The sequence below is a fragment of the Piliocolobus tephrosceles genome, chromosome 6 (assembly GCF_002776525.5).
Source record: "Piliocolobus tephrosceles isolate RC106 chromosome 6, ASM277652v3, whole genome shotgun sequence".
NCBI classification, from domain to species: Eukaryota; Metazoa; Chordata; class Mammalia; order Primates; family Cercopithecidae; genus Piliocolobus; species Piliocolobus tephrosceles.
The window spans coordinates 90842319-90855886 of NC_045439.1; the positions used below are offsets into that span (position 1 = coordinate 90842319).

At 49.1% G+C, this 13568-nt stretch overlaps 1 protein-coding gene across 3 annotated transcripts in view; it reads left to right on the forward strand.

The window, feature by feature from the left end:
* ARNT2 (aryl hydrocarbon receptor nuclear translocator 2) overlaps positions 1-13129 on the forward strand; it is a 161019-nt gene extending 147890 nt beyond the window's left edge. Inside the window, exons 18-19 of one of the 3 annotated variants that reach the window (XM_023193405.1) lie at positions 10787-10923; positions 12834-13129. In XM_023193405.1, the coding sequence (XP_023049173.1) occupies positions 10787-10923; positions 12834-12932 (236 nt within the window). In that variant the 3' untranslated portion in view covers positions 12933-13129. Of the gene's footprint in view, positions 1-10786; positions 10954-12833 lie in introns of all 3 variants that reach the window. The other 2 variants (XM_023193407.1, XM_023193406.1) reach the window with 2 other exon arrangements.
* The last annotated feature ends 439 nt before the right edge of the window (positions 13130-13568 follow it).

Consider the following 13568-nt stretch of genomic DNA (forward strand, 5'->3'; position numbering starts at 1 on the left):
GGAGGATCCTTTGAGCCCAGGAGGTTGAGGCTGCAGTGAGCCATGATCACACCCCTGCACTCCAGCCTGGGCAACACAATGAGACCCTGTCTGAAAAAACAAAAGAAAGAAAAATGCTGTGAAGAGCCCCTAGCACACAATGGGGAGTCGTCTTCTGCTGCCCACCCCTCCCCACCTCCTCTGCTAACAGCAGCACGTCTGCCCCACTCAGCCCAAGGTCGTGGGGCACAGCATTTCCTGAGGCCATGCTTGTCCCTCCAGCCTTAGTCACATTTACTTGCAGTATGTTCTCCTGTTCACCTGTTAAGCATTCTTGCCCCACGATTCACTGGAACCAAGTTTAGAAGCACAGCACCCTGTTTGAGGAAGGAGAAATCCCATGGCAGTTGCTTTCGAGTCAACCAGGCACTCAGCACAATTACCACCTTGAGCCCAGAATCCTGTTTCTCAGGACAGCATCCATCTTCCTGCAGTCACACATGAGACCCTTCTCCACATCTGGTTCCTCACCTGGGTGTGGAGAGACCCCTTTATCTCCTCCTGAAGGTGGGCCTCGTAGACTCAAGTTCCCCTGTGTATCTAGTCCTTCCCGGAAGCACAGGGACCATCTGGCACTGATCTACTCAAAAAAACCTTCAGTGCCAGGCCCCAAATCAGCACTGGAAAGCAGAAGACAGGAGACCTGGTCCCCACCCAGAGAAAGACACAGTCCAGAGACTGGGGCAGGGGAGATAGACAGGTAAAGGGAGGCAGGCAGGACAGTCTGCAGTTGCAGCAGCCATGGTCTGTGTGGGGGCCCTTGTGGCTGCAGGCCAGGAGAGTCATTATGTCTGATGGGGTGAAGAGAGGCTTCGGAGCAGAGCTAACACGTAACCCTGGCAAGGTCTTGGAGCATCCCACTGTGGCCGTGACAAGACAGGTGGGCAGGCCACTTCCCTGCCCTAACCATCCAGTGCCTTTAGCTCCATGCCTCTCTCTAGTCTCCACTAAACAAATGCCAGGCCCTGAAGTATGAATTGAGATGGGACACAGGAAGGACAAAGCCCTGGGCTGAGGCCACTGCACCACTGATAGCCAAGAACAGGCTCAACACAGATGGGGCTCCAGGTTCAGTGACCATTTTTTTACCTTTGCCTTCAAGCTATCTCACACTCAGGTGATGATAATAGTAATGATAGCAGCCTGCCCGTACTGGGTGCTTATTTTATTATATGCTAGCATGTAGCATTCATTCAGTACTCACAATAGCCCTAAGAAGGAGATACCATCATTATTCCCATCTCACAGATAAGTAAACTAAGGCACACTGAGGTCAGATAACTTACCCAGGCTAACTTACTGTAGCTGATAATAGCAGAATCATGCCTTTGGAGCCAAGAATCAAAGCTGGGCAATACGTCTGAGACTGTGCTCCCATCACTACTCTGTGCTTACCATCATTTCCAAATCCATTCACAGGGGACCTCAGAATTAAGCAAGAATTGGATGTCCCAGCAGACGTCCCTTGATGTACATTCATGAGAAAGGGGCTGGAACCCTTCCAATGACAGCATGAAAAAAGAGTATAAAATCAAGAAATGAAGGACTGAGAAGTTTCCTATGGCCTTGCCATCAGTGCATCACGTGTTACCTTTGGCCACAGCTGTTTGCATGGAATAGGATTCAGGGAGAGTGTGTTGAAAGCCAGGCTGTGGTGGAGTGAGCAGGTGATGGAGTGGGGATGAAGCTGGGCAGGAGAGCAGGAAGAGAGGCCCAGTCTTGGGAGAGAGAGGGAGACCTCGAGGTGAGGGGCTGCTGTTATCATCTGTGATGAGTACGCTGCTGGAGGAAAGCTCCCAGTGCAGGCAGAGGGAACCCAGGATAAGGTGTTGGGGTTCACATCAGAGGTGTAGGGGGGGCCTGGAAAATGGGTGGACACCAGACCCCCTTCTGACCACAGGGTCAGCGTTTACTCCACAGGGCTTCAAAGAAGTGGAGTCCTGGCTGGGAGAAGAGGGCAGGCTTTGGTTAAGGACAGAAGAAAGAGGATGTGTGGTTAGGAGGAGGACCCAAGGGTTGTTCGCTAGTGAGGATGGTTACTCCTGAGGGCACAGTGGGAAAGGGTGCAGAGAACAGGGCAGGTACATATGGGTGAGTGGAGAAGGAACAAAGCAGGTAAGAATCGGTGAGTGGAGAAGCAACAGAGCAGTCTGCCTCATTAATGGTCAGTTTCATTAATTATTAAACACAAAACAGGCTTAAAAAACAGGCAGTGTTTACATTTGCAATGGACACACACCCTAGCCCAGCATGGGCACATCTGAGTGGCTTCCCAGTGCCTTCTGTGCAGCCCTGGGGCCTATTGGTGTGGCACGAATGGGTTCCCAGGCATGGCAGCACCCCACAGTACCTGGCCTCAGATCATTAGCCATGGCCAGAGCCCAGAGAGATAGCACAGTCGATCCCAACTTCCCGCTTCTGGCTGGCTGGAGCAGGCAGGAGGTTTGAAATGCCTGCTGAGCAGACTTGCCGGACATCACCCACTGGTGGACCAGGGGCAGACATCGAGTTGTGACAAGCATAGCATGTCACTTCTGAACAGTGCTTCAACTGTTTCAGACACCTCAGGATAGCTTTGTAGACTGTTTATACATTGAACGAGGAAAAACAGCCCTGCCTATGTCTCAGCTGTTTCTGTGAAACACATGCTGGTTTTGTTCCACAAGACTTCAGGAGTCAAGTCAAAGCATTTCTTCCATTTCAGGCCTTTCAAGTTATCTTGAGCTTTGCTGCTGTCATACTTGTGTTTCCAGTCTTAGTTTCATTTTCATTTTGAGTCCAGTCCCAGCAAAAACTTAGCCATTTGAAGTGTAGCATCCACTAGGAAACTACACAATCCATTTACGTAAGCCTTGAAAAATCCAAGCATTTATTCCCTTAACAAAGTAAGTGGGGAAAGCGTTGTGCCTGTAGGGCCCAGTCAGGAGACAGAAACCATGCCAGTGATTTGAACAGGAAAAATTTAAAGATTTTGTGACTAATAAAAGTTGATTAAGAAGGACCCTGAGGAATACAGGAATAATAAACGTGGGCAGCAACTTCCACCTGTAAGGCTAAGGGAAAGTAGACAAGACAGGAACTGAGAACGTGGAAGAGGAGAACCCACCCCACAAATCCTGAGGTTCAGCCCTTATTGGAGAATGTGCATCTGTCTTGGTAACACACTGTAGAGGCTCTGGACTGCAGTGGGTCTGTAAAAGCAGCCTGCCAGCTGACTGAGACACTCAGGGGGTGCAGATGGACCAGAAATGCTCTACACACCCACCTACCAGATGGCCAAGAATTTCCGCAGGGAGTGCCCGCAGGTAATACTGATTCACAGGAAGCAGCCTCTGGGTGGTAGAGAAATGTGCTGAAGAGGGAGCGCCCTGACATCCTGCACACTGCTGCTAGACACACTGCAGGAGGAAAGAAACACCTGATCCAGGAAGAGAAGCCACTTCGCTGCAACACCTTGCTTGTCTCTCCAGCGTCCTCTGTTAAGAAAGCCTAATGCTGCACTCGCTGACAAAGGAGAACTGTTTGCAGGGTGTAGTTTCAGTATCATAAAACAGGGCAAAGAAGGATGGATTTAGAGCTAAGAGGCAATACATTGATAACTGACAAGAATGTATATGACCTGAATCCTCAAATTGCTCAGTTTCTTTTCATTTCAACTGCTGCCAGGCATCTGCTTGTTGATACTACCTTTTTTCTTGGACAAATGCAGGGAGCCAAGGCACAGGTTGCTCAAAGAGAAATGGCTCAAAGGTGCTGTAGCAGATCAGGTTTTAATTCCCTGACTTGCTTCAAGTGTGGCATACACATATATAGGATCTAAGTTACATTATTTTCTTAGCAGCATGCTTCCAGATACAATGTCTTGGCAAGCACCAGCATGTCCATAGCTCCTTGTTCCCTACATGCTGCTCAGTTTAGGGTGAGGTCTCTAAAGCAGTTCATCCATGCATGACACAAGTCAGATCAGGTCGATAAAGATTAAATCAGGTCACAGTAAATAAACTAACAACTCTGGGGATGAACGTCTTTTACAAAGATCGAGAAACACATCCAGAACACATTGCCCTTTCGTAAAAGAGCCATGTCCATCCCAGCCTGCTCCACCCAGCCTATATTCACTTTGGAGAGGGGAATTGAAAGAATTTGTTATTCCAGGCTGGGTGTGGTGACTCACACCTGTAATCCCAGCACTTTGGGAGGCCGAGGCAGGTTGATCCCTTGAGGCCAGGAGTTCGAGACCAGCCTGGCCAACATGGGGAAACCTTGTCTCCACTAAAAATACAAAACTTAGCCGGGCATGGTGGTACACACTGAGGCAGGAGAATTGCTTGAACCTGGGAGGTAGAGGTTGCAGTCAGCCGAGATTGCACCACTGCACTCCAGCCTGGATGACAGAGCAAGACTCCATCTAAAAAAAAAAAAAAAAAAAAAGAATTTATTATTTCAAAAATATCTGGAGTAAGAAACGAAAGGCATAATTTGAAATAGGGGAACAGGGTAGGCTAAGCACAGGCAGGGAGCCGGTAGGATTTCGCTGATCTAAAATGTTTGCAGACATCATGCACCCTCTTCCTCCTCAGGTCCTGCCCACAAAGCTCGGTCCTGGACATTTTTACCAGTGAATTGTGGGGAATTATAGACCTCCCCATCCCTAATACTAGTTAGTGTTGAAAAGGTGAGGCCTTTGCTAGAAGGCTCAGAAAAACTGTAATCCTTGCTGTGAGGTGCATTTTTCTTCTGCCTAGAAGGCAATTTGTAAGAGAATGAGCTGCCCTTTTGGTGCACTTTGTTCCTTTATCCAGCAGGGTTTCTCAGTGTCAGCACTATTGACATTTTAGGCTGGATAATTTTTGATGTGGGGGGTGCTGTCTGTTCCTTATAGGGGTTCAGCAGCATCTCCCTGCCTCTACCTACTAGGATTTCTCTGTTTATGATAATGACAAATGTCTCCAGACATTGCCAAATGTCCCCCTTGGTTTGGTGGCAGGGTGGGGTTGCGCAAAATCACTCGATTGGGAACCACCGAGCTAAACCCAACGACATAGGACCTCCAAGCAGGACTTCGAGTGAGCCTTAAGTCTTAGGGCAATTTCCAAATCAGCTGAACCTCACAAGGAAAAATGTTAATGAGAGGAGAATGACAGCAGTGAGCTTCAAATTTTTAAAAAAGGAGGAATGTCATCCCTTCCTCTATGACCTAGGAACCCACAAGCTCCTCAAGATTCTGACCCATGGTCTGGAAGCAGCTGGCCCAGGTGTTATCAGCCCATAACAGTCTCTCTGGGCTGAGAGGTGGCCCATGCACCAGCCAGGGCTGCAACAGCCCAGCCCATGCTCAGGAAGCCACCAGAGTGAAAGAAACACAGCATGGCTAGAACTCAGCTCATAGTTTGTAACTATGTAGGTGGCTTTGGAACAATAAAGTAATACAAGGATTTTGGTGACCACTGGGTTTTTGTTGTTGTTGTTGTTGTTGTTGTTGTTGTTGTTGTTGTTGTTGTTGTTTTCCAGAAAGAGGCTTGTAGGTACACTGTGGGGTGAGCCATGGGAAGCCCCTTCTCGCCATTTATACGCAGAGCAGGTCAGTCAGATTTAGGTTAAGAACCCGCAATGCTCTGTTATCCAGGAGAGATTACGTTGAAGTTCTTGCTAACTATCTGGTCAGAGTGGTCAATACAATTCAGGAGAAAAAATAAATATACTTTCAGTAGCAGAGGCTGAAAAGAGGACTTTCCGCTTATCTCTTCCAGCACATGGCCAGTGAACTCATTCTTCAGGTCATCTGTTTGGATGTAACTTCCTCTAGAAAGACTCAAATCTGAGTGAGGGCCCAGTCCCAGGTCCTCCTATGGTAGCCTGGACTTCCCTTGTAAGAGCTCATAGCAATTCTGCTTGCCTAGTAACGTTCTCAGTGACTAGGTTTGACCATCACTGCATTACCAACATGCTACTCAGTATTAGGTATAAAGTAGGCCTTCGATTTAAACACTGTATCAAATGAATGCACGTGGCCGTCAGTGTCAGAAAGATCTAGGTTCAAACCCTGGGTCTGGCATTTGTAGGCTAAATGAGTTGGGTTAATTTCTTAAAGTCTTTGAGTCTCCGTTTCCTTATCTGAAAAATGTGGATAATGGGCTCATGGTTCTTAGAGTCAGAGTGAAGAAAAGATGAATTGAAATAATGTAAAATGATTCATAACATATAGTCATATGATGTGCACATGGTCAGTACTCCCAAAATTCTTCCTTGACTATTTCCAAAGCAATCCTGTTAACTGATTTTTTCCCCTTGCAGAAGTTAAGAATTTTTATTCTGAAATCTGGCATATGTAATTAATAGAATCAAGTACCCGAAATATGAATAGAGAGCTAATCTTCCTCTAATCATTATTCCCCTCCACCCTTCCTCATCTCTGGCTATCCCTGAGGTAAGACTGGTGAGAGGATGTGTGCTTATTTCATTATACCCAGAAAACCTCAAATGCAAATAGAAATAAAACTTCACGGAATGTTCATGTTCTTCCTTCTCACTCCCCTCCCTCCCTCCCTCCCTCCCTCCCTCCCTTCCTTCCTTCCTTCTTCCCTCAGCAAGTTCTTGTTGAAGACTCCCCTATATTCCAAGCACTATTTTCAGTAAAGCCTGGGGTAGACATAGATACGGTCCTCAGCCTCAAGTCCTCACAATTTGGAGTAAATCAATATAGTGTGATGGGCCACAGGCAAGCTAAAAGGAGAAGTGACTGAGGAAGTCAGCCACACAAGGTCACCTTGATTAGGGCTTTGAACCTGACTAGAATTATCTAGGCACAGAGAAAGGGAAGGATGTACATGACAGAGAGAACACATGTGCAGTAGCACAGAGATATAACTGCGTGTGGCATCATGGGGGACATGCAAGTATTGTCATGTGACTAGGGCAAGAGGGGCTGGAGTTAAACATGAAGTAGGAGATGAGGCTAAAAATAGATCGAGATTGCGAAGGATCTTTATGCCAACATCCAGAACATGGATGTTACTGCATAGACCGTGGTCAGCCACTAAGCAGTCTGTAAGCAGTGGACTACTGTTGGAGGGAGATCACACCAGTAGCTGTGTGGTTATGGGGGCAGTGGGTGTGGCCATGACTCACAGCACTGGTTGGGGCAGTGAGAATAGAGGAAAGCAGGTAGGAGTTGAGAGATGGTATTTAGGGGAGTGGGAACTCAGCCGATCCCAGCCACTGATTAGACGTGATGTGGGAGTGAGGGGAAAGAGCCTATGCTTGTGTTCTTCCCCTCCAGACTATGTGAGGAGGTGAGATATTGCTTTAGGCATGGAGAGCTTAAGGTGTCTTTCATATTGCTTAGGGATGGCAGGGATGGATGGAGCCAAAGCATAGGAAGCTGGGACTGTCAATACCACCAGAAACACGAGTTTATCATCCCTAGCTCTTCCCACTCACACCCTTCAGCACAGCCAGTAATCAATCAACAAGCCTAGGCACCTCCTTCTCCATCACATCTCAAATCCACCCACTGCTCTGCAGCTGGCTTTTGTTCCGTGTTTTGAGCCACTGTCATCTCTTGCAAGGATTGCTACAGCAGCCTCCTCCTGTCTGGCTCCTTCCCTCTCCTCTTGTCTACCCCATTCCTTTCTCAGTTGGTCTCTTTCCCTCTCTTTTTGTCCACCCACCCATGGACCATCCACATCTGTGTGCTTTCCGTTTCTGCTTAAAAACCTTCAGTGTTTCTCTGTTGTCCCCAAAGTTGGTCATACTGATAGTGTGGAACCTGACCCTTGGCTTACCCTCCAGCCTTATCTCTCATGACTTGCCTGATCTCACTCTGTTCCTCTTCCATCCTGAGCCACCTGTAGATGCCCGGATGAACCAAGACCTCTTTCACCATCAGGCCTTTGAACAGACTGACCCTTTTCTCTAGAATTATTTTCAACCTCACCTCCAAGCCCCTATACCATATTCATTACTAATTCCCCTTCTAGTGTCATCTGAGATCCCTGAAAAACCTTTTCTAATTGTCATGATTAGTTAGGTATCCTTCGTAAGGGTTTTTATTCTAGTTCTTCTGACTCTTAGAGCAGCTCTCACCTGTGCAGAATCATCTGTTTGCTCCCTTTCCCAGCCATGCTGTATGCTTGTTGAGAGAGAAACGATCTCATTCTCCAGTGTATGTATAGTACCAGCATGGAGCCCACATCAGAGCAGGAGCTCAGGAAGTATTTGCCAAGTGAATAAATGAATGAGTCAGTTCATGAGACTAGAAGAGGTTATTTCCTTCTTGTTTGTTGATGAGAGGGAAGGCCTGACTCAGACCCCTGCTTTCAACATATATTAAGAGACAGGGTCACTTACAGTAAGGACCAGGAGGCACTTGAGAAAGAGTGGTATAAGAAGTAGCAGAACCAAAACCAAGTTCAGTCCTATAAGTCAACAAGATAGTTTCAAACAGAATGATCAAGAGTGTTGGATACTCAAGAGAGATTGAGAAGAATGGGCACTCTCCAAATGCCTGTTGGATGGGGCCTGGCAGTAGAGTAATTGCACAGGGTTGAGAAGGGAGGGAAAAGAGAAGATGCTGTGTGTGTGGGTGGCTGTAAATGTTGATGGCAAAGGGAAGGAGAGGTAGGTATGTGCTTTAAGGAGGAAGGACTGAGGGCATTGATTTGCAATGGGCAAGCCCCAAGGAAGCCGTCGTTGCAGCAGCATCCTGGGTGACCCTGCATGGCAGTCAGCTCCCTGAATGTGTTAGGACATTTCCCCAGTCTATCATGCCCTTCCTTCGGCACTGGTGGCTATGTCCCTCCACCTTCCTGCCAAGCAACATGGACCCGCTGAAGGCCCCATATTGTGCCCAGCCTCTGCAGGCTTCCAGAATGGGACAGGTGCCTGTCAGGTGGGAATTTCCTCGTGGCTCCAGCTGGCGATGCTGCTGTTTCAACTTTGCCACAGTTGTGGACCCAGCCTTCCCTCTGCTGAGCCAGTTAATGAGGCCCGTGGACACGCTTCTGTGAAAGAGTTCCTCCTGGCCCTCGGGGTCTTGTGTGGGATTATTAGGAGAAGACATTTCACATTGGCGGATGAATTTTCTGTAACAGAATCCCATGTGCACAGTAGATTTAAATCTCTCTTACGCTAAAGAAGGGAGTTGTACCCTGCCTCAATTTTATAGAATTCTTTACCAACTATTGTCATCATGTAGAGTTTGAAAAGCACCAATGGTAAGGCACTAAAGGGACCTTATGTGTTTTATTAAAGCCCTTTACATCTCAGGCATTATATATGGGTGGATGGGTGAGAGAGAGAGAGGGAGAGAGAGATTCTTCTCCCTGAACGCTTTCTAACCTGGCCTCTCATTAATGCAGTGCCCAGGGTGGGGGTTGGGTAGGGCCTGAGTCTTGCCTGTGACCAGCATGACTGTTGGAGAGAGAAGTATGTGACAAGATGGAGCTTGTCTTGCCACCCAGAGCTTGATAGAGAGTCCATTGTTTCCAAAATGGTACTGAATGATTTGAAACAAGAAAAAAAGTTTCTAAGATTTTTGATGTTCCTTAAAGGTATCCTCTTTGAAGGGTATTTTTTAAGCCTCCTCTTTGGTTGAATCTCAAAAATGTTTTTAGACAAAATTGCACTTATTGGATAGGCACAGTGGCTCACTCATATAATCCCAGGGTTTTGGGAGGCCAGAGCAGGGGCATTGCATGAGGCCAGGAGTTTGAGACCAGCCTGGGCAACATAGCCAGACTCCATCTCTAAAAAAAAAAAAAAAAGTTTTTTAATTAGCCAGGCATTGTGGCATGAGCCTGTGGTCCCAGCTACTTGGAAGGCTGAGGCTGGAGGATTTCTTGAGCCCAGGATTTCAAGGCTGAAGTGAGCTATGATTGCACCACTGCACTCCAGCCAGGGCAGTGGAGTAAGACTCTTTCTCATATGTAAAAAAAAAAAAAAAAATTCCACCTATGTTTCCTGTTTTTTTTGTATAAACTGTAGACAGAAGCAAAGTGACTCTCGTTTATAAATGAATTTGCTGATTCCCACAGAGGAACCTTATCTTGTCTGACCAGTGCCCAAATTTCTTCCCCCTCAAACAAACTGATGCAAATAAAAAACCACTCTGCCAAAGAGCCAGGCCGGAAAAGACTGTGGTGCTTGGCCCTGTAGGAGGACCTTGTATCATGCGTGTGTGGCTTCCGAGGAGTTGCTCAGGAGGCAGAGGCTGAGGTTGGCAGTTCTCAGGGGAATGCCAAGGTGAGGCTTTTCCTCTAGTGGGGCCAGATGCCTTTCAAGAGCATTCGGTGGACCAAGAGGGAGTCAGGAGCAGGGACAGGTGTGTCTTCCTCCTCATGCCAACACCGTACTGCCGAGGACAGAGCCTCTGTCAGCCCACGCTCTGCATGCCACAGACATGCCCCTTGTCCCCAGATGCCCGCAGGAGGCCTTTGTGCACAGTCACCAAGTGCAAGGAGCACTCCAAGGCTTAAAGCACCTAGTCACCTGGCAGGTGACCTCAGGAAGAGCCACCCTCTCTGGCCAAGTACCTGCACCATTGGGCAAAGGGCTCCTGTGTCTCTTATCCCCTCAATTTATGATCTGTCAGTCAGTGAGAAAGACGAGGATAGCAAATGCAATCCTCCAGCTCTGGATGGAACATGCCTTTCAGAAGCGGGAGGCCCTGCAGCCGCAGTGGTTCTTAGGTCTCACAGAACCAAGGGATGGCTTTTAAAGGAAGTGTCCTGTATGTCGGATCTTTCAGCTGAAAGTGGACAAAGTAGCGGGCAGTTCCAAGGGCGGCCCTCAGAAGTCTGGTCGCAGTGGCAAAGCCAGCACCACGGCCAGCAGAGCGGTGAGCAGCACTCCCACCAGCAGCCCGGTCAGACTGAAGTGTTCCAGGTAAATCGAGCGAGCACCGCCTTCTCGTAGGTACCGGCGCCTTCTCTCTGCTTCCTTTCCCCCTCGGGCTCTGCCGCACCACCGCCTGCCCGATAGCCATCGTGAGTTCTGGCCCAGCCTGGGCTAGAGGGAGTCCAGGAGTAGAAGGCCCCGTTCTACCCAGCCAGAAACGTCAGGTGCATGTGGGAAGGAGAAGGGGCCGAGGTAGCCTTTGAGCTAAGCGAAACAATAGGGCAGGCTGCAGTTGGAGATGCTTCCCAGACTCCAGAGCTATCCAAGGGAGAGGCACAAAACCAAGGCCGAAGGGGGTCTCTCCTAAGAGCTGCAGGTGCCCCCAGGCTTGGCTGTCTGTCACTGGCTGACCCTCTTTTTCCCCACCATAGCCCCCAGGATGTGGAGGACATCCCCACCCAGTCCCTTGCTCAGTGCCAGCCTTGCCCTGGCTCTGCTCTCCTCTGTGGTTAAGCTCAGGGAGAGTCCCTGGTTGAGGATACCTGGGCACCTAGAAACTCTCCATTATTTGAGACATTTCTAGACCATCCCATGTGCCTAAGGCAGACCGTGTGGCTGGGGATGGCACCGCTGCAGCCCCACAGAGCAGGGCCCTGCCCCTTGTGGGCTTCCTTGGCTCAACTTTCAGCCAGAAACATTCCTACTGGAAGGCTTCAAATGGAGGTACGAGCCCATTAACTCCCCCTCAGCCAAGAGCTCAGCTCATCCTTCCAGGTCCTTGTAACAGGAACCCAGGCACCTCCTGCATGCACCAGCCCTGCCCTGCAAAGCAATGATGGGGGCAGGAACCACGTTGTGGGAAGGTTCTGAGACTCCCAGGATCACAACCCCTCCTTCTCCAGAATCAGTGCTCCATTGACCCTACCCTCATCCCAAGCCCCTCTCCTGCCAGGGTCAGCTGTGTCTTCACAGACAAAGTCCTGGGACTCAGATGTCACTCAGGGTAGTATTCTGTGAATGTGCAGGGGAACAACTCACCCAGGCCTTCGCCTGCCTCCCCTGACTGCAGCCTTCTCTCCTCCTTCCTCCTTCTGTAAGGCATTGTTCCTTGCCCATTCTGAGGCCCCACAGCAACCCTGTAAGGCAGAATTTCCTGACATGGATCTTCATAGTCACGATGCTAAAAAGAATTCTTGGCCAAATAAGCTTAAGAAACGCTGGTTAAACAAAGTTATTAAGTTTCTTTATTGCAGGACATATCAGAACCTTTATTACACCAATGAGGACTATGGATGTCTAGGAGGTAGGCAAAGTGTGCCTTGTTTCCCAAACTTATTTGTCCACAGAATTCTTTTCTCACAGAGCATCACGTGGGCTGAGAATTCAACAGAACACATATTGGGGAATTGGCTGTAAGACATTGAAATAGTGCTATTCCCGTTTTCTGGATGGGTCATCTGAGGCCCAGAGAACTTGAAAGATGTGTTGAAACTGAAATCTAACCACTCAGGGATTTGTCCCTGCACTAAGATAAACATGGAAGACAGGCCACCCAGGTCTCCACACACATCGCTTCCACTCCACTCTGCATTGGATTTCTCTTGCATTTTGGTCATCTGCTATCTACTATGTGCACCTTGCTTGGGGCCAGCCTGGGGTCTCCCTGCCAATGGGGCTCTCGTCTACCCTGGGTCCCTGACTCAACCTTAGATAGACAAAGGGTGTGTCCTAATGCCATTTACCTGCTGTCACAACAGCTCCCTGGGGAGAACAGTTTCCCAGCGTCTCAGACATTTGAGGACCCCTCCAAAGCATCCCGCAGAAGGCTGGGGAGGACCTCTGGGCTGCCCCCTTAGGGATGGCCATGAGGGTGAGTGCAGGCTGGGCTTCTGGGACATGCCCAGAGCACGGACAGAGGAGCTGACTCCCCTGTGGCTCTCTTTTCCTCTCCTCTGCAGGACATGCTGCCCATGCCGGGAGATCCAAGCCAGGGGACTGGCAACTATAACATCGAAGACTTTGCCGACCTGGGCATGTTTCCACCGTTTTCTGAGTAGCTGCGGGCAGAGCAAGGCTCCTGTTGTACAGTGCCACCCATACTGTGATGTCGACGCCCGTGTGAACGAGGCTCACCCTCACCCTGCTTGCCCTGCCGCGGGCCCCCCAAACCAGAAGCCATCTCCCCCGCTGTGTGTCCCGAGGCGCGTCATTGCTCCACTCTCCCCTGCAGCCGTGGCTGCTCGGCCACTGACCAGGGGCCCTGGCAGACATTAGGGGATCAGTTGTATTTATTGTATTTTATCTGTGTGTGCTCAGGAGGTGAGCCTAGTGGGTCCTTAAATTTGGTTGTGAATAATCTCTTAATAGACAATGTATACCCATGAAAGTTCAGCTAGTGCCCAGAGTGACCAAGCAGCACCAGCAGGCCTGCCCAGGATGCTGAAAGCAGATTTCTTCTTGCTTTTCCCTTCTGGTGGATGCGTGGGGCTCTGGGGAAATGCTGGAAAAATAGGCAAGCAGAGTGCACAGCCCTTGTTCCGTCAGCTGGAACCAAGAAGCACAGAGACACAGAGGCATCTGCCCCTGAGCTCCACTGGTCTATCTGTGCATCCATCGCGCCGTGGGACATATGTAATTTGTGCTGTGTGACATGAACTTGCTGTCCTGATGGATGTGTTGTGCCTTGTGTCTGT